General features: G+C 60.3%; 1 protein-coding gene across 3 annotated transcripts in view; it reads right to left on the reverse strand.

The window, feature by feature from the left end:
* Positions 1-1,757: 1,757 nt before the first annotated feature.
* The window catches only part of STK40 (serine/threonine kinase 40), a 40,577-nt gene continuing 22,354 nt past the window's right edge, over positions 1,758-19,980 (reverse strand). For all 3 annotated transcript variants that reach the window (XM_006934572.5, XM_006934571.4, XM_006934573.5), the window contains exons 3-11: positions 19,537-19,622; positions 19,033-19,176; positions 16,375-16,602; positions 15,416-15,468; positions 9,959-10,074; positions 6,242-6,386; positions 5,978-6,097; positions 5,455-5,539; positions 1,758-4,100 (exon numbers count right to left, since the gene is read on the reverse strand). In XM_006934572.5, coding sequence (XP_006934634.1) covers positions 3,882-4,100; positions 5,455-5,539; positions 5,978-6,097; positions 6,242-6,386; positions 9,959-10,074; positions 15,416-15,468; positions 16,375-16,602; positions 19,033-19,176; positions 19,537-19,622 — 1,196 coding nt within the window. In that variant the 3' untranslated portion in view covers positions 1,758-3,881. The remainder of the gene's footprint in view (positions 4,101-5,454; positions 5,540-5,977; positions 6,098-6,241; positions 6,387-9,958; positions 10,075-15,415; positions 15,469-16,374; positions 16,603-19,032; positions 19,177-19,536; positions 19,623-19,980) is intronic.

Here is a 19,980-nt window from a genome sequence, read left to right on the forward strand (position 1 = left end):
CCAGTGTGGCTGGCACAGGGAGTGAGGAGGGGTGGGGGGCCCACAAGTTAGAGGGAGGCCAGGCGTAGAGCCCTGTGGTGTGGAGCTAAGACACAGACAGACATCTGGGTGTTATCCTGCATGGGATGGAAGCCATCAGAGGTGTCAGCAGGAGGGGGACAAAATCGGACTTCCCAAAGGCTCATTCTGGCTGCCGTGTGGCCCTTGGGCTGTTGTAGGGGCAGGGTGGGAGCGGGGAGAGCAGGAAGCAACAGGAGGGGCTGGGAGAAGTGGTCAGATTCTGCCTGGCTGGTGACAGGATTAGCAGTGGGTTAGGACTGCGGGAGGGGCAAGAAGTCAAGGCAAGGCTGGTTTTGGAACCTGAGCAACTGAGCCGAGACTCCATTCCCTCCTTCCCCCGCCTCAGAGAGCTGGGCAGCTCCAGTCTGCCTTCCCTGATAGCTGGAGACCGCGAGGTAGCTAAAGCTGATAGAAACTTCTCAGTTCTTGTCGGACTTCTCAGGAGCAGAGGAGGCTGTTGATCGCCACCCCCCCCCCCCCACCTTTCTGGTACCTTCCCCTTCTGTGGCTTCCAGGGCTCACAATAAAAACGGAGGAGCCATCTGATAAGTTTAGATCAACGAACCAACAGTTCTGGTGCGCGAGCTGCACGCCAAGCCAGTTCTAGGTGCGGGGGACACGCTAGTCAGCAAAACAGAGTCCCTGCCTGTGTCGGTGAGTGGAAAGCCTGATCCATGCGTGTGCGCAGGAGACACCTGTTCACGGAACTGAGGCTGATCAGGTGGGGGGACAGAAAGGAGGCGGACGTGGGGACGAGGCCCAGGCGCGGCCGCCGGCAGGGCCAGAGTGCGGCAGTGGCGCGCTGGGGGCGGGCGTGCCTTCTGGCCGAGCATCCGGACAGCTCGACAGCCAAGTTATGGGTCAGGTGAGACGGGGGAAATGTGTGTAGACTTGGCAGTGACCAGGGAGGTGGGGGCCACTTGGCTGCCGGGTGGGCGTGGTGGAGGGTAGGGGCGAGGGGCTGGAGGCGGCTCTGAGTACCTGTAGAGACCCAGGGCCTTCTCACTCTTGCCTGAGGGTGCTTGACTGGGAGGGGGCTCCTCGGCGTGGAGCTCTGCTCCTCTTGTGTGCGGGTTCCCCAACATAGAAATGCGTCTTCCGGGGCACTGTGGTGTGCCGAGGGAGGGGCCGGCCTACCTCCAGCGTCACCGCTCCGTGCTCCATCCGCAAAGTCTAAATTCAGACAAAGGAAGGAAGGAAAGAAGAAAGGAAGGAAGGAAGCCCCGTGGCTTCCTATGGAAGGGAGCGAGGGGGGAGGGCAGTGCAGGAAAAGGCCTGCCTGGCCCTTCTTACCCCAGTTGCCCTGGACGGGCCTGTGGGCGCATGGGCAGTCTGGCTGGCCAGGTCCCCCCGACCCCAGGTGGTCGCTCCCACATCACTACTCTGTGAGCCGCGGCCGCTCCGGGCTGCCTCCTGCCTGCACCGGTCCTGAGCAGGCCAAGCAGGGAGAGCCCCCCGGGGCACTCGGTGGGGGTGCGCACTAGTGGGTCGCAGACCGCCTGGGGAGTTCCGGTCCCCCATCCAGGCGGTGGCGCTGGTTGGGCGACTGGGGGTAGGGGTGCTGTCCTGGGTTGGGGGGGGGCGGAGCTGCAGGAAGCCCGCGCTGCCTGGCTGGGGGGGGGGGGGGGAGGGGGGCGGGGAGCACAGACACACAGGTGAGAAGGGCAAGAACAGCAGACAGTACAGGCCACACCGGCTCCAGGTCAGGAAGTTTTATTGCTGACATGCAGGAAGAGTCCCCGTGTAGTACAAAAATATGTCTTTATACAAACTTTTTTGTGACTTTTTCTGTTTTGTTTTCTGTCTTTACGACAGGACCTCCCCTTGTGTGATGCCCAGTGAGGGCCGGCCCAGCCTCCTCCCGTTTGCTTTGACACAAACCCAATCAGACACGTGGGCTGACCCGGAGGCCCGGCCGGTCTGATAAGGCCCTGCAGACCCGGAGGGTATTGCTTTGAAGAGGAGGGGAGAGCCGACACGTGGCCAGAAGGCCCGGAGGGTCTGGGCAGGGGCCCGGCTGAGACCCTCACAGGAGGACAGTCCCAGGGGCTGGGAGCCCTAGGCCAGACTGCATTTCTGCTCCCTTGGGAGACTTTTTGAAATAAATATAGAAAAGAGGACATCCCCTGCCCCTGCAGCACAACGCCCTGGCTCTCAGCCGCTGGCCAGCCGATAGAGGCAGGGCTTCGTGCTCAGGGGGAGTAAGTGCTGGGCTCAGGCGGGCTCCCACAGACCCACTGAGGCAGAGGCATGAGGCGCCCAAGTGCTGGGATGGGGGCATGGGGAGGAAGGGGCATGGGCGGCCCTGCTACTGCTGGCAAGAGGTGGCCCCATTTTTTCCAGATGGGGAAACTGAGGCACAAGGAGGTTTGGGAACTTGCCCAAGTCACTCACAGTGAGTCAGCTTTTGGGGGGGGGGGGCGGCTCACACTCTGGGAAACAAGGTCACACAGGCCGCGGTCACCTCCCCATTGGGGAACGAGAACAGACAGGAAGGACCTGAGGGGCCCAGGGCTGCCTGGAAGTGCACACTCAGCCTTCCCGGGGGTGCCTGGAGGGGGTAGGCCAGAGGAGGGGTCTTTGCTTGGCCCTGGGCAAGGCCAAGTCCAGTGAGGGAGAGCGGGAGGGAAGGGCATTCTGGTGAGAACAGTGTTCTGGCAAGACGGGCATCCACTTCAAAATCTCGGCTCAAAAAGGGCGACAGGCCTGTTCTCGAGCCAGGCAGACCCCCCAGGCCCTGCAGCTCTCCCCACAAGCCCCACGGCCCACATGAAGGGGCCTGGCCGGGGTCTGCTGGGAGAGACACCCCATCCGTTATGGGGGAAGAACAGGAGGGGAGATGTCCCCACCGCTCCGCGAACACAGAGGGGTGTGGGGAGCAAGAGGGCGTGCGGGCAGGGCCCGTCTGTCCACGGCCAGCCCGGCACGCCCCTCCCCGCCCGCCCACCAGGCACCCCTTTCACATCTGTCAACGTCACCTCGGTACCACGGTGAGGGGTGCAGGAGGAAACCAGGGTTAACGCGAGGGTGTACAGCACCTCAGAGAAGCTACTGAGATGGGAGAAAGAGAACCAAGTCTAGAAAGGCCTCCCCATCACCAGAAACAGGAGGGACCGGTGGGCTGGAGGTGGGGGGGCCGGCAAGAAGGGGCTTCTGAGCCTGGGGGATGAGGAGGGGGCCCATCTGTGGGCGGTGGACTCCCTGCTGTCCAGCCAGGTAGGGGGGGGGCGGGGAGTGGCCATGGGCGGAGCCACCTAGAGATGGGAGAGAAGTTGGTTTCAGTACAAAAATAAATATATCTGAATTCTGCTTAAGATGAGGTGAAGGTTTTCCAAAGCTTGGACTGAGGGGCCCGGGGTCAGAAGGGGAGGGATGGAAACAGACTGGGGGTGGGGCGGCCGGGGAGGGCGGTGGGGAGTGGGCGTTCGTTTTGGGAGCCAGCAGCGAGCTGCGCCTTCAGCTTATTTGTCTGTGGGGGGACAGCCGCCCCGGCCGGGCCGCTGGGCGGTGGGCGGGCTCCCTCCTCCTCCCTCTCACTCAGTCCAGAGACAGCATGGTTAAAGAGCCAGAGGTAGATTAAAACGTCATGATTAAAAGCAGATTAGTTATCTAGGCTTCTCAGATTAAAAAACCAAACAATCAAGCAATCATTCCCAAGGTAGCTTCGTGGTACCTCTGCTGACCCCCTGTGTGACCTGCGCTGTCCCTGCCCCGTCCCCGCCGCGGCCTGGGAGAGAGTTCGGGCCGCCTGCCGGGGGGCCGGGGGGGGGGGGGGGCCGGGAAGAGGTTGGCGGGTGGTGCTGGCGCCCTGCCCAAGGGGGCTACTTGCGCAGGTAGCGCTGCGCCAGGATGGCCGCGTCCAAGGGGTTCATGGGCTGCGCGTCGTGGCCCAGCCGCCGCACGGGGGGCACGCTGCCGAACTGCCGCTTGGGCACCCAGCTCCGGGCCTCGTGTACGGAGCTCTTCTCCTCGGCCAGCAGCAGCTGCTGCCGCATGTAGTTCTCAAACTCATACTGGGAGCACTCCTCGGTCACCTTCGCCTTTGGAGAGAGAGAGAGAGAGAGAGAGAGAGAGAGAGAGAGAGAGAGAGGTGGAGGGGGAGAGAAGAGCAGGGAGCCTGTGTTAGGTGACTCGGCTCCAGAGGCTGCCCTCCCCAGGCAGCAGCCCCTTGGACTGCATCTGGCCAGGTGGCCCGCAGTTTGGGTCCCCGAAGCCCTCCACCCAGCCTGGACCTAGCCTGCTGGCCGTCCTGGGGGTCGCCCCAGCTGAAGCACAGGGCTGGGGTGTGAGCCGGATTCCCCCCCACCCCCACCCCGATCCTAACCCACTGACCTTGGGAGAGGTCGCATTACCTTCCTCAGCTGTGAAGAGGGGCAGAAGTCCCCCCTCAGAGGCGGTCTCGAGAGGCCAGGGGGGTGGGGGGCCCATACAAGTCAAGTGCTAAGAGGGGTCTGGGGCTGGGGGCTCACCACCTGGGTGAGCCTGGAGCACCCAGGCAGACGGTAGCAAACCGAAGTGGTCCGTCCCCATGCTGGTCATCACACGGGGAGGGCAGGGCTCTGGACTGGAACTTGGGGTCAAGTCTCAGCTCCACTACTTCTGAGCTGTGTGACTGGGAAGATTAGTTCACCTCTCTGAACCTCAGTTTCCTCTTTCGTGAAAGGAGGATAAGGACACGGGCCGCCCGGGCCTGTGGGGACGACCCACTGGAATGCACTGGGGGCGGTGGCACCTAGGCGGGGCAGGGCCTGCGACTCTCTCCTCAAGGGTCAGTGGGCTCCCGTGCTGTCCCAGGAGGCTCCTCCTGCAGTGGGGGGGGGGGGGGGGGGGCGGGGAGGGGCCTTAGGGCAGCCCTCCCAGGGCTCACCGAGCCCTGCCCTCCAGGGGGCACCCTAAGATCACCTGCCAGCGGCTGTCTAGGGCCCTGGTTTCTGTCCCCACCCCAGGCCCGGCACTTTCTCCAGTGCAGGGAGCAGGAAATGAGAGAAAACTGGGAGAAAATGAATCATCTGGAAAGGGAAGAGCAGAAAGGCTGAGAGAGAGAGAGACTCTGTGAGTCAGAGGCAGAGAAATGTGGCTGTTTAAAGGGCCAGCACACAGCAGGGCCAGGGCTTGGGCAGCAAGAGGAAGCTGAGAGAGGGCCAGGCGGGGCCCCCACCTCCACTGCCCCACGGCGCTCTTGCACGGCTGCCAACCGAGCCGGATGCAAGGCAGGCCCCAGGCAGCTCAGACCGAGGACCTAAGTGTCCTTTTCCTACGTCAAAGGATGAGGCTGAGGCCACGGAGGCCTTGTGGCCTGCCGGGAGCTGCCATCTCTGCCCCGGCCATGCCTGTCCTCCCGGGACGCTGGTCCCTTGGGACTGGGTAATGGCCCATCTGGCCTTCACGACTCACCTCCTGGGAGCTGTCTGCATTGCTCATCTGGTCGTCGATGTCAGGAACCACTTGCAAAGGCCCGCTCAGAGATGACAAGGACTGCCTGCAGGGGACAGACGAGTCGGGCTGGCCGCGGGCAGCCCTGGCCCCTGCTCCCCAGGCCCGCTGGCCGGAGCCCAGAAAGGCCAGGTCCCCACTGCTCTGAGACAGACCTGGGGGGATCACAGCTCAGCAAGTTCTTGACATGAATGACCTGTTCCCAAGCCTCAGTTTTCTCATCCAATAATGGGGGAACATCTCTACGTCACAGGCTGTCAGATAATGCCAATCCCACAGTTGGTATTAACGGGCATGCAGGAGATGCTCGACCCTGAGTTCTGCCGGCACACTTCCAATCTTGCCCATGGGGAAAATCTGGAAACCTGACTCTGTCTGGCAGAGAAGCAGGCTCAACCTCAGGCTGCTTTTCCGAAAGGGATGGGCAGTGCCTAAGGCCGGGCAGAACCCAGCCTTCCACCTGGCCCAGCACCTGCCCGCTTACCACGATGCGATGATGGCACTGAGGGCCTCCAGGACATCGGCCGCGGCGAGGCGCTGCTGGGGGTCAAGGACCAGCAGTTTCCGGATGAGACACACGGTGTTCTCAGAAACCCGCCCGTCCCTGATGTGGCAGAGGGAGAGGGCTCAGGCGGTGCAGGCTGGTGCTGGGTCTCTGTGACCCACGACTCCAAGTCTCACTTTGTTGTTCCCGTCCCTCAAGCCTGAGGGCTGGGCCTCCCTCCCCTCCCCAGGGAGCAGGACTCACTCAGGGATGGTGTACTCGGCGGCCTTGATCTTGCGGAAGAGCTCCTGTGGGATGCTGTCGTAGAAGGGGAACTGGCCGTAAAGCATGGTGAAGAGCACCACGCCCAGGGCCCACATGTCGCTTGGCTTGCCCCGGTACGGCCGGCCTGTGGGGCACATGGACACGCACACGCTCAGCCCATAGCAGGGGAAGAGCTAAGTGCTGGGATTCCCTCAGCCTACCAGCCACCTGCCTGAAATCCCACCCATGGGACCCCTCTACCTTGTCACTCTCCCCCTCTACCTCCACGCAGGCTGATGCCCCACCTTGGAGTGACTCCCGGAAGAGAAGGGATTACATTGGGCCTTGCGAAGGCCACCCACCTGCACACCGGCCCTGCTCTGCCAGGCTGCGAGCTCCTGGGGGCTGGGCCTGGGTCTGTGGCCCCAGCGCCCAGCAAAGCAGCTCACAGAGCAGGTGGCCGGTAGTGTGTGTAGAACAAAGAGCTACCTGGTTCGGGACCAGTTTAGCCATCCCACCCCAATCACTATCCCCTCACCCCAAAGCACTTAGCCCAATCTGTAAGGATCCCCTCCCTCATCTTCCCCACTAGAAGGAGGTAAGTTCTCAGATGCAGACGCCTCTCTGCTTGGCTCACCGCTGAGCCCCGGTGCCTAGCACGGACCCAAATATTTTGCTAAAGGAATGAATATCTAGTTAACTCTGTGCTAGTTTCCGTCCCTGCAAAATAGAAGGGAGCAGACATTTAACTGAGCATCCACGTTGTAACAGCATTGGAAGAGACGCTTTTATTTCATTATGTCTCCATCAAACTCCATGAGTTAGATATTGTCTCTATTTTTCCAGAACGAGGCACGGGGATGTCACTTGTCCAAGGCCACACGACCGGCCACAGAAGCCCTCCTCCTCCCTCTTTCGGGGCAAGCCATCCACGCACCCACCTGTGCTCAAGCTCCTCCCGTGCCAGTCACTGCCTGACCTGTTCCCGCAAACAAAACAGAACCGAGGCCTTTCAAAGTTCCCCGCCCGCCTGGTCCTTGGACAGCATTCTGTCTGGCACAGCAGCTGACTCGGCGGCAGCCCAGACCCCAGAATGTGACTCAGCCCCCCAAGGGCATGGAAGAAATGCTGCCAGGCGCCTCAGTGTCACCTCCTGGGTACCAGGCAGCTCCTGGACATCCAGGATCCCTGGATGGTCCTGAAGTTGCCTGGGTGGCCACAGACACCTTTGGGATAGGAGATACTGGTTCTGAAGGTCTCTCCAGGCCCGCTGAGGGTCAAGCAGCTTAACCAATGGGCGTCTATGGCACCTGTGCACACAAGTGTTGTTCCACGGGCCTCCTTCATCTAGTCTGTTCCTTCGTCTGCAAAATGGGACAGGAAGCCGGCCTCACAGGGCCACCTGGGGAGTGAGCGTCTCTTTGCCCTGGCTGGTGCCGCAGGCAGTTTTGTGGGGATGAGCCTCTGCCACGCTTTCTCCAAGGCTGTGTCACCCTGGCCCTGCCGAAGAGCAGCCTGGGTGATCTTGTGCACACAGAAGAGAAGTGGCCGACCTTGACCTCGGCTCTGAGCCCAGAGGGCAGGACATGTAAGTAACTAATCTTCCTGCTCCATCCTCTTAACCACACGGGGAGGGGAGGCGGTGATGCGTTCTGCTTTCAACCCACGAGGAGAAGGGGGCTGAAAGCCGGGTCTCTGGTCTCTGGTCCAGGGCTCTCTCTGAAGCACTGGGCTCCTGTTTTATCCTCCAAGACTGGCATGAATCCGGAAGGGCCAGAGACAGGCCATCAGCAGCTACAGGCAGTATCTGCACACGCTAGCCTGGCATCGCTGAGCAGGCCTGGCCGAGGGCCTCTTGCCCCTTCTGGGGGCCCCTTCTGCCCCCAGCCCACACAGTCACAGGCCCCACGTCACAGGCCCGATTCATCGTCCTGGCTCTGCCACCCACAGGGATGAGCTGGGGAGTCTCAAGGAGGGAGTCTGGGCTGGGCCGGTCCCCAGGGATTTGGGGTGCACCTGTGGTGCCTGGATCCCTCTAGCAGGGCCACAGTGACTCCAACCCAAAGCCCGAGGTCCTGGAGAGTGGCAGCGCTGCCCGGGAGGGGCCTGGCATTGCAGCAGAGGCCTCAGCTGGGGGAGGCCTCCAAGGTGTTGCAAATGCTCTGGCGGGTTACGGCAGCCTGCTCCCCGCAAGGACGTGATGGCCTGGGAAGGGGCAGCCCTGTTACCGCGAGGAGGGGTACGTGAGTGCGAGCCGGGCATGACGGCCCCGGAGGCAACCTCGGAAGCTCCGTGTGGAATGGATGGGAACTGATGTGGAGCCCTTGGTTCCCTAAGGTTCAGAGACGCGATGTGGCAAAGGACGCAGGGGAAAGGAAAGAAAGCCCAGTCGGACATGGGCTTGGGCAGGAGGCGGCCCCGGGCTGGAGCCTCAGTTCTCCCGTTTACCATTAGCTCTGATTTTGGGCAAGAGATTTGATCTCTCCTAGCCTTTGCTCATCTGTAAAAAAAGGACTTGGAATATTTGCCTCACGGGGTAGCTGTGTGGCTCTAAACAGATAATGCGTGTCGTGTGCTCGGCATAGCGCCTAGCGCTTAGCAATACGATCAGGAGGCAGTCAGTACACAGCTGGCTTTTTCATTTTGTGTGTTATCTGTCTCAGCCCCATCAGAAAGTCAGCTCACCATCCGTGGCAGCAGGGATGTCTGTCTGCCTGTTCAATGTTGTATCTGAAGTGTCTAGAACAGGGCCTTCTATGGGATAGGCCCTTGGTAAATACGGGCGGAAGGAAGGAAGGAAGGAAGGAAGGAAGGAAGGAAGGAAGGAAGGAAGGAAGGAAGGAAGGAAGGAAGGAAGGAAGGAAAGAAGGAAGGAATAAATGAAGAGCCAACCCAACTAAGGCAGGGACAGAACAAAGGGAAAGATGTCTTTGAAATGCAAACTCACGGTGGCACAGGGTAAAGACCTGCTCAGTGGCTGCCTTTTACACTTGAAATAGGGGATGATGGGGCGCCTGGGTGGCGCAGTCGGTTAAGCGTCCGACTTTAGCCAGGTCACGATCTCGCGGTCCGTGAGTTCGAGCCCCGCGTCAGGCTCTGGGCTGATGGCTCAGAGCCTGGAGCCTGTTTCCGATTCTGTGTCTCCCTCTCTCTCTGCCCCTCCCCCGTTCATGCTCTGTCTCTCTCTGTCCCAAAAATAAATAAACGTTGAAAAAAAAAATTTAAAAAAGAAATAGGGGATGATGTTCTCGCTCAGGCCCTGCTGGTCTGCCCCACCCCCCTCCCTCTCGGAGCAGCAGCCACACGGCCCTCTAGCTTTGCTCTGTGCGCCTCTGCCCAGTCACACCCCCTCAAGTGCTTCTGTATCCTTCCAATCACAGCTCCAATGTCACTTCCTCAGGAAAGTCCTTCAAGTACCCATTGTTCACACTCACAGAAATATGTTTCATTCCTTCCAAGCACTGATCTCAGAGAGTAATTAACCAGGCACCGGTGTGAGGGTCACCATCTTCCTCTCTCATAAGGCCCCAAGTTTTGCACACAGAGGGACAGTACTGGTCTGGACCGCCACCGAAGCCCCGGCACCTAGCGCACCTAGCGCACCTAGCGCACCTAGCGCAGGCCTGCCCACAGACCCGCCCGGCTGAAGGAACCAACTGCTGCACACCCCGGCTGGGTGGGGGCCTCGGGGCCCGCTGCCTGGCACACCGCACGTACCGCTGAGCACATCTGGGCTGATGTAGGCGGGGCTCCCCCGCTGGTCCTTCAGCAGGTCCCCCTCGCTCACAAGATGCTTCCCGAGGCAGAAGTTGGTGATGGTTATCCGATGAGTCCTGGGAGAGAGGGGCAGAGAATGAACAAACCTCCGTGTCTGTACCCGCGGGCGCCCGGCTGCCCCACCTCTCATCCAGGGAACAAAGGAATCACACCCACATCTTCTTCTGCTCCCCTGGCCCCCACCGCCTTCCTACGGCTGTGTGAGCAGTGCCATCGTGGGTGCTGACACCAGCCAGTTGCCCTTGGTTGTCACCACCTGAGCTGTCCCCTGGGCATCTGAGATCAGAGGAATGAGTTGCTCTGACCAGGTGAGTGCTCCAGAAGTGCTCCCGGGAACCACTGTCCCGGCTGAGCCTGGGGGCTACAGTTTAGGACTCGGAACAATTTCAGAGATTTCCCAAAACAAGCTCACGTGACATCTGGTTTGGAATGACCAGAGGTTTAGTTCAGCTCCCTCATTTATACACAAAGGAAAGTAAGTCCAGCAGGGCTCTGGAATCCACCATGGTGCCGGCTTTGTTCCCTTTTGCTGATCCCTTTGGTCATCACCCTTGTCATTGTCAATCAGCATCATAGGCAGTACTAAAACTAATGCTTGTGGAGTACTCAGCAGGTGCAGGCCCTGGCTTGCGTGTCTGCTGTGGACTGTTTGCAGTCACCCCTCATAAAAGCCTACGAGGGAGACTTCCTCTCTGTCCCATTTTCACAGATGATGCAGTTCAGGCACAGAGTAATAAAGGGGCTGGCCCAGGGTCACACGGCTAGAGAGCAGGATCCAAGCCTTGGTCTGTCTGGCTCCAGAGCCTGTACTCTGGACTGACGCCAGTTGGTACCCATGTGTCCCTGACCAGTGCCCTGCCCCTGAATTTCCCTTCAGTTCCATCAAAGCTAACTCACCCCTTGTCTTGTGCTTCAGACCCTCCTCTGACCTAGAAGACCACAGAACCCCCTATCTGAGAATCATGAGTGAGAGGAGCTTAGGGCTCTGATCCTTTCATGAAGCTCGCAATGTGCACAAAAGCAAGTGGCCCAGGGAGGACGCCTTACTCCACACCTTGGCTGTGGGGGTGGGGGTGGGCAGGTAGGCAGGGGAGGGCCAGTGAGGCAGGGCGCCTCGCCCTCCACAGAGGGCTCCAAGTCGGTGGCTAGGCGGAGAAGCTGGAGGATGGCAGGAAGGGCAGCCCCGAGGGGTCCTCAGGCTGCCAGATGAGTCTCAAGGGTGAAGAGTGGGTCGGCTCAGAGGTATGGGCTGTGCGGGCCCGAGCACGGAATTCCCCGGGAGCTGTGACCAAGAGGCTGTGCGGGCCCTTCGGCTATCTCGGGGAATTCTGCTGGCAGAGGGCTTGGTACAAAACAAAGGTTAGTCTGTCCTCTGCATTCCAAACAGAAACCTCCGACTCTTGCTCTGCATACAGGCCTGCCCTGTCAGATGCCACAGAAATCTGCCTGGTGGCTCCCAGGGGCGGCTAGAGCCTGAGCGTGCGGGCCAAGGGTCTGGCCCAGGACACCACGTCAAGAAGCGGACTGCTCCAGCTCTGGACCGCCCACGTCACTGCCCTGAACGTGGGGCTGCGCTTCGGCAAGGCCCCCACGGAGAGGAAGCACTGCGTTCTTCCCCTCTGCTCAGATGGCAGCTGGAAACGCATCCTGCAGGGGATCTCTCAGGCGCGAGGCCCTGGGAGGGGACCGCTCAGGGCAGCGTCTGGTGGGCTGGGGAGTTAGATTCCCCACTTCCAGTCCCAGCTTGGCCATTTCCTGGCTGTGAGACCTTGGGCACGTTATTTAATCTCTGATGAAGCAAACCTCAGTTTCCTCATCTGTCAAACAGAATATTAGCACCCGCTTCCCAGGACCCTGTTAGGATGTGACAAGAAGACAGTCCCAGGGAAAGCATGAGGCCCCGGGCGTGGTGACTAGTATCTGAGTGCTAGCTGCCAGCTCGGATTATCCTTTCCTCCTCAGATGGTGGGCACGCCTGGCAGGGACTGGTCATGGGAGACCCCGGGAAAGACCCCATCTGAGGCGGCAGGCGAGGGGAGCCACACTGCGACCACAGGCCCCGGAGCGCAGTGCAGGCTGTGCTTCCCAGTGACTGTGCCGCGGGCCTCGATGTCCCCTGCATGGGCCAGGCTGGTGGGGCCTGAGGACACCTTGTGCGGCGGGCAGCAGGGCCGAGCCGGCCTACGCTGCCGAGGGTCTGGAGTCTGTCCCACGGGAAGCCACACGGTCAGCTCCGAGACCTCCCGAAGCTTGGCCATGCTCCCCTGCCCTGCCCCCACCACCCAAGTCGGCGGGAGGCGCCCACATCCCTGGGAGCCCCCAGACCCCCCAGGCTCGTCCTGGCAGGAGGGGGCGAGGGCAGCGGGAGCGAAGGGAGGCAGCTCTGCGTCAGCAGGATCTGCTCTGCGTGAGTCACTCTTCAGTTATGACCCTTCGGGCTACCAGTGTTTTTCTCCTTTTCTAGGAACTTGGTGTGCGACTTGCTTACCCAAAAAGAAAGGAGGAAGGAGAGAGAACCCACAGCAGACCTCATATAACCCCAAAAGGGGATTTCAGGTTCCAACCCTTGCCTTCTCTCCAAAGCAGGGTGAACTCGTCACTCCAGCTGCCTTGCAAACACTTCTCCCCGCTTCCTCCCCTGGGAGCGCTCCGTTCTGCCAGAGCAGAGGCCTCCAGCTCCCTGGCTCCCTGGCTCCCTGCCTCTGCAGCTGGTGTCAGGGCCAGACCTGACGGGCAGGCGAGGGCTGGAGCTCCTCCAGGTCGGCCTTGGATTTTGCGAGGGTGCACGCGAGAGGGGCGGGCTGTGCCCGCAGACACGCACAGGGCGGGCTGTGGCGTCCGGAGTGGGTCCCTCGGCACCAGGCGCGCCGCCCCCTCCCGGAGCACCCGTGAGAGGTAAGAGGTGGCCAGAACCTCTGTCCTTCCCAAGACCCAGCAGAGGAGGATCATTAGATTAAAGGCAATGCAGCCAAGACACAGGCTCTGAGCGGGGTACTGGCGCCCCTCAATCCGAGGAAAACACACACCGGCACGCACACACGTGCAGACCAGACAGACAGACAGACAGACACATACGTGGAGGAGCTGCTCTAGCTGTACTGTCGTTATTCAAGAGAGGTGTGGCCTCCCGACTACACTCCCAGAAGGGCCCGGAGAAGTGACGGGGGAAGCAGACCCACCACGGACACACAGAGGCCTGGAGGACTGCTGTGGTTAGCGGCACAGGAGCCCGAGTGCGCCTTCCCACAACCCCCTCAGGACGCTCATTTAGAGCCAGTGCACAGTCGTGTGGAAGGCTGGAGGACACGGGCTCCGCAGCCAGATGTACTTAGGTGGTCCAAAGATGTGCCCTCTCTGGGTGAGCAGTGAGCCTGTGGTCCAGAGTGGGATGGTGACCGGGCCGACACCCCACGGCAGGCCAGGGCCTCGCCGGACTCGCCGCTGGTGCCCCCACCGGCCACCCGACACCCAGCAGGCCTCGTCTCCCCGGGGCGCGGGAGGAGTGAGCCGCAGGCTGTCTGGCACGGGGTGCACTTACGACGGGCCCGGCCCCATTAGGCAGTTCCACATCCGAGGCCAATCTCTACAGGGAGGTTTGGTCACCTCCACTTTCACAGATGAGGACACGGAAGCTCAGAGAAGCACTTGATCCCACAGCAGCCTCTCAATACACGGACAAATCAGTCAATAACAAATCATCAAATGAATCCCCATGGTCTCCAGGGTAACTAAGAGGGGGCGCTGGGCTCTGAGCCAGGCCTGACCCCTACATCTGGCTCCTCCACAGCTTCCCCAACTCTCCCACCTGGCCAGGCAAGGGTTCGAGCAGCCCTAGGATTTCAGTTCCCTTCCCTCCTCCCTGTGGAGCATGACAGGGTAAGGTTTTCACTGCCTCACTTTCTCCAGCTGGCAATCTTTACTCATCCTTCATGAATCAACTCAGACGGCCAGAGTCTCTGCCCGCCCCGCCACCCCCCCCCCCCCGTGGGCCCCCAGCCAGTGCTTTCTGGTCGGCGCCCCATCGCACGGGGACTCTGGAACCGTGTCTGTCTGCAGCATCCTCCCCACGGCATCTCAGGCCGGCACTGCAGGATCTGGTACCCCCACGCCTCCTCCCCAGAGGCCCATCTCCCTGCAGCTTCCCCTGTGACTGCCATGGCCCTGGATGCTTCACGGGGGCAATGGACCCCCGCCTGGGTGGGTGGCCCCGTCACGGAACAAATTGCCACACACACCACTTCTGCTCTGAGACTGATGCCTGCCCTCTGCGAGCCCCCCCCCCCGAGCCACTGCAACACCTGGAGGTGAGAGGGTGACGAGGGTGAGATGCCAGCCCGGGGAGAGTAGGGGAGGTGGGAGCCCCTCCCAGCCCTACACTTTCCTGGTCATGGTGGTGCCTGCTGGAAGTCCGGAGCCCCTGCAAGGCTGGGGCCCCTCCGCCTGAGGGGGTGACGGCCTGACGCAGGGGCCTTGTATGATCTCCCTCTGCCGCTGACTGACCGAGGCTGCTAGGGTGAGCCACCCAGACCCCCTCCAAGGGGGAGCACCCTCTCCCTGCTGCTGGGAGTAGTGACTTCTGACCACTGAGCTGCATTCATTCCCGGGAAGCTTCCTTAGCCAAAGTAAGCCGCCCGGGCCACAGCCCTCATGCCCAGGCTGGCCCCTTGCCTCGATGTGGGACATCTGAGGGGCCCTCTGGATCTCGAGTTTTCCAGGCTGAAGCCTTGCCGTGACTGTACCACAGCTCCGTGTCTCCCCCCGCCCAATCCCACCCTCTCCCCTGAGCGCGCCTCCTAGTAACCCTCGGGAACACACATCTTGGAGTCTTTCCTGGGAACCCGACCTGTGACAAGGCCTTATTTTGTTCATCTGTCATTCCTTCAACTCATTTGTCCCTTTGTATATTTACTGAGCACCCCCGAGGCACAGTGAATGGCCCAAGGAGGACATCTGGAGCCCTTCTCAGAGCTCCCTTTCTGTGGACTTTAAGACTCCCCTTCTTTTTTTTTTCTTAACGTTTATTCGTTTCTGAGAGAGAGCGCACGCACGGGGAAGGGGAAGAGAGAGAGTGGGGTGAAGGATCTGAAGGAGGCTCTTCCCTGACAGCAGTGAGCCTGCAGCGGGCTCAAATTCATACACCGTGAGATAGGACCTGAGCTGAAGTCGGGTGCTCAACCGACTGAGCCACCCAGGCGCCCCAGACTCCCCTTCTAAGCAAGCACCATATTCCCATGTGGGAAACGGCAGAGGAAGCAGACACTGCACCCCCCGCCCCCTGGGATTCCTGGGGGAAGTGGGCTGTTTTGAGTCAGAAACATGTAGGGCGCTGGCAAGCTGCTGCGTGTGGCCCGTGCCAACCCCAAGGTTACATCAAGAAAGAAGAAGAGAGAATCTTACCTTTTATTGAGCACCATGTTCCCAAGCTTCAGGTCTCTGTGCACAATGTTTTTCTGGAAAGCAACAGGCATGTGGTTTGTAATGCGAAGGTTAAGGCCATGGCTGGATCCAGCCTCTAAGACGTGGGCTCTCCAGGAGTTGGGGAAGGCAGGAAAAAGCTCTATGATGTGTCTCTTTAGGCTTTGATTTGTCAGCCTTGATTTGTCTTGATTTGCCTTGATTTGTCAGCCACAGGCAGGTGAGGACCATCCTAAGGCTTCAACGACCGTGGGCAGGAATGGGGTGATAGGCGAACCCAGGCAGTCTCTGCCCCACCCGGGGCGGCTCCCCCAGCTCTCTCCCCTCTGGGCAGCAGCCAGTGGGGAAAACTACTCCTCTCTCCGCCTCCAGTAAATAGCCCGCTGGAAAACCAAACCACAGGCACCTGCGTGGATCTGCGCTAGGAGATGAACCCTCCCGGTTCTGGCGAGCAAGCAGTGCAGGCTCAGCCTGCAGAAGCTGTGTGCCCGGGACAGACCAGGCTCTCCTCACCTGGACCTCGGGGTGCCTGACACCCCAACCCTAGGAAAAGCTCAGAGACGGGCTGTGGCTGCCCGAGCGGGACCTCACAGCTGTCACCTTCGCCGGGAGACCACAGGGCGGCCTCTCGGCGGCCAGGGAGTTACTATGCTGTGCTCTGCCAGGCTGCCCGGGCAGCACGTCCCCAGGAACACGGGCTGAGGCCTGCAGCCCTGTGCCCCACTGGGCGCACAGGTCATCCGGCGCTTTCTGCCTGGATGTTCTGCAAAGCGCACCTGGCCGGGAGGGAGGGGCGGCAGGGGGGGACCAGAGCTGCTTTCGCTGAGCAGCAGCAACAAGCGTAGCCTTCTGCGGCAGGGGGACCTGGAGGCCTCTCGGCCACTGGGGCCCAGGACGCGCCGGGCAGAGGAGGAGGGACAGGCAGCGGGGCAGGGTGTCACCTGGTGCAGGGCCTCCACTACGCGCACCACGTCGTAGAAGATGACCACAGTCTCCCGCTCGCTGAGCCTCTTCTCCTTGATGACGTAGTGCTGCAGGTTGATCAGGTCGGCGGTCTTGTCGCTGAGGTCATGCGCACAGAGGCAGTCGAGGACGAGGCAGATGCGCTTCTTCATCTTCTTAACCATCCGGCTGGATTCTGTGTCCTCAACGATTTCACAGGTGCGGTCCTGGGGGGGCAAGGGGGCAGACCCGGGGGCTTGGCCGCAGGCCAGCAGGTTCAGGGCCAGGGGTTTGGGACTCTCCTCTGGAGCCAGATACACACACGAGAGCCTAGAACAGGCTGCACGTGTGGGGTGGTGGAGGCCCGAGGCCTGGGCGGCCTGGACCAGCGGACCGCTCGGTAATGCCCAGCTTCCTGTGTGCCAGGGCCAAGCCCAGCCAGGGGCTGGGGTGAAAGCGGCTCAGGCTCAGGTTTCGTGCTCTGATGCCAAAGCAAAGGGTCTGGATCGGGGCTGGGAATGTAATGCCAAAGGGAGCTCCGAGCCCAGGGTCCAGGCAGCAAACCCAGGGCTGTGGCATTCCTCCCTCCATGGCATATCCAGGGATTCCAGCCACGACCAAGGTCTGAGGCGGTGGAAGTCAGGTGTTCTGGACGTCCAAGACAACTGCTTTCACATGGAAGCGGGACTCCTGGGCAGCCATGTAACAGTGGGTAAGGTTGGGCTCAGGCCCCAGCTCCCCCTTGTCCCAGCTGTGGGACATGGGGCAGCGCACCTCACTTTTCCATCTCTGGCCCGTCATCTGTCAAAGGGACCGAGCACCCTGCCCTCACAGGTTGTGGAGAGAGGAAGACAACCCATGCCTGCTATCAGGAAGTGGGTTCTGTAACCAACATGTGATAGCAAGTTCTGGGCCCATTTTCCTTGCTGAAAAGGTGCCTCTTTTTCTTTTTTCTTAAGATTTTTTATTGTTTTCTAAAAAATCTTTAATGTTTATTTTCTTCTGAGAGAGAGGGAGAGAGAGAGAGAGAGAGAGAGAGAGAGAGACAGAGCATGAGAAGGGGGGAGGGGTAGAGAGAGAAGGAGCCACAGAATCCAAAGCAGGTTCCAGGCTCTGAGCTGTCAGCACAGAGCCCGACACGGGGCTCAAACCCACGAAATTGCAAGATCATGACCTGAGCTGAAGTCGGATGCCCAACCAACTGAGCCACCCAGGCGCCCCTTAAGATTTTATTTTAAGTAATCTCTACACCCAGCATGGGGCTTGAACTTACAACCCCGAAATCAAGAGTTACATGCTCTACCAACTGAGCCAGCCAGGCACCCGACCTGAAAAGGTATTTAGTAAGACAGAAAACATGGGGACTTTCACTCTGTCAGCTTGGGGAGGCCCTCAGTGTCGTCCCCAGCAGACTGATGCTTGCCTCCGGGGAACCCCTGGGGACTGAATATCTACATTTCTCCTTCCGAGCGGATCACACCTCTTGTTCACTCTTCCCCAGAGGCCCAGCAGTGTCTGGCACACAGATGACTCCAGAAATGCTTCTAATCACGCAGGTTCTATTATTCAAGATGACATAAAGCGGGGCCAAGCTTTGGAAGCTATCAGAGATGAAACGCTAAAGAAACACAATCCCGCTCAGTTGGGTTTCATGTTCAAGGGGAGCACTCTGATTTTTCAGAGTTGTCTCTAATTGCACATCTAATAATAAACACCTTAGTGTGTTTATGTATGGGAGTGGGGGGGGGCATTTCCCCTTTATTTTATCCAGAAAATCAAGCTGACAAGAAAATACCACTGATAGCATGTACAGGAACAGCTCGGGCTGCACACACTCCCATTCACCTTCCCGACCTTACAAGGCGAGCGTCCATCGCTGCCTCCATCCTACAGATGAGGAAGGTGAGGCGTAGGTGGAAGTGACCTGCCTGAGGTCACGCAGCCGGCATTCAGGGCTGCCGGATCCAAAACGTCTGCGCCTCCCTGCCACCACACGGCCTGTCGAGGGCCAGGTGCCTCTAGCAAGAGTGGCCCTGGCCAGTGCGTCTAGCTGAGGGCTCTTCAGAAGCTGTGCGGGGGGCCCGGGCAGGAGGCCTCCTGGGCACCCTGAACCGGGCCTTCCTCATTTCCGGAGACACGATTTCGGTTCTGCCCCGAGGACGGCTCCTTTCAGGGCACAAGGACGAATTAGTACCTTCCCTGAGGGACCTGGCACATCTGAGCGCGAGGGCACAGGGATACTCGCTGAACTAACTGGAACGCCCGGGCAGGAAAAAGGACCGTCGGCACCAGAAACAACTGGTTTCGCCGCCCTCCCGCCCTGGCCTGGCCAGCTCTCCACACGACACACCCGGGAAGAGCCCGTGGGTCTGTAACGGACTCCGTGCTTTCCTCCCTTTTGGGAACAGCGGGTCTCCTTGGAGAGAACTGTGCACTCCTGCGAGGCTGTGGCCATCGTGGCCTGGACGCCCCAGCTAACGTGGCCGCAGCCTGGCCTCCCGCCCGCCCCACCCGGGAAGTCCTGGTGCGCCCGGCTGGCAGGGCTCCCAGGTGGCCGCGCGGGCGAGCTTCTCCAGCCACACAGGCGGCCCCCGCAGGCCAGCCGGGGAGGGGGTCCGGGGGAAGGGTGGGGACAGGCAGCCCCCTCTGCCACTCACCTGGAAGAGCCCGTGGTGGTGAACCACGCCATCCTGCGTGTGGAGGAGGGAAAGCAGAGAGTACTCGGTGTGTAACAGCATCTTGCCTTGCCTCTCCTCTTGGCTTTCTATTCCTTGGTCCCCCCTCTCCTCAAGGGTAAGGATCTTTAGGAAGGCACACACACAAAAAGACCAAAAAGCCAAAAAAGACCTTACTTTACAAAGCCGAGTGACAACGGGAGGAGCAGGGGGGCTCACGTTCTGCCATGCAACACCGCACGCGCACTCACACATGCACATACGACGTGCAAGGTTTTCCGTAGTGTGACGGCAGTGTGATTCCTGCTCTGGTGGAGCCCTTCGAATCGGGCCCGCTCAGAGCGAGACTGCGCGAACCCGACTGCCTCCCGGGAAGAAGCAGCTTGTTCGCAAGCGGTGTGGCTGTGAAGGTGGAGGAGGGGGGCGAGCAGGCTGGCAGGACGGCCCCGGGTCCCAGGCCTCCCCCACCCCCGGTGCTTCACTCACCTTCAGCTGATAAAAGTCATCTGTGCCATCCTTCCTCGCCAAACACTGCACGATGCTTGGCACCGGGGAGTTGCCCAGACGGGGACCTGCGGCACACAGAGCCTCGGGCTTACTTTTCGAAGAAGCCCCGTCTCTCGTGGCACCACGCGGTCTTTCCGCTAGATCTCTTCTTTGGGAAGGTCATTTACATCCACTGCTTTACCCCCCTTGTCTCCTGGGGGCCAGTTCTCACGGGCTCCCCTCCAGAAGTGGAGGATTTGATGTGCATCTGCCCGAGGCACACCTGGCTTTTACAGGCATGTTTCTCAAAAAGAGGGGTTTTCAGCAGTGGCTGTGTGCTGGAATCTGAGGAGCGTGTGTTTAAAAAAAAAGAGAGAGAGATCCCAGCTGCAACCTGGAGCCTCTGAATCAGCATCTCCCGGGTGAGAAACCAGAGCTTTGGCG

Source organism: Felis catus, chromosome C1 (genome assembly GCF_018350175.1).
Source record: "Felis catus isolate Fca126 chromosome C1, F.catus_Fca126_mat1.0, whole genome shotgun sequence".
NCBI classification, from domain to species: Eukaryota; Metazoa; Chordata; class Mammalia; order Carnivora; family Felidae; genus Felis; species Felis catus.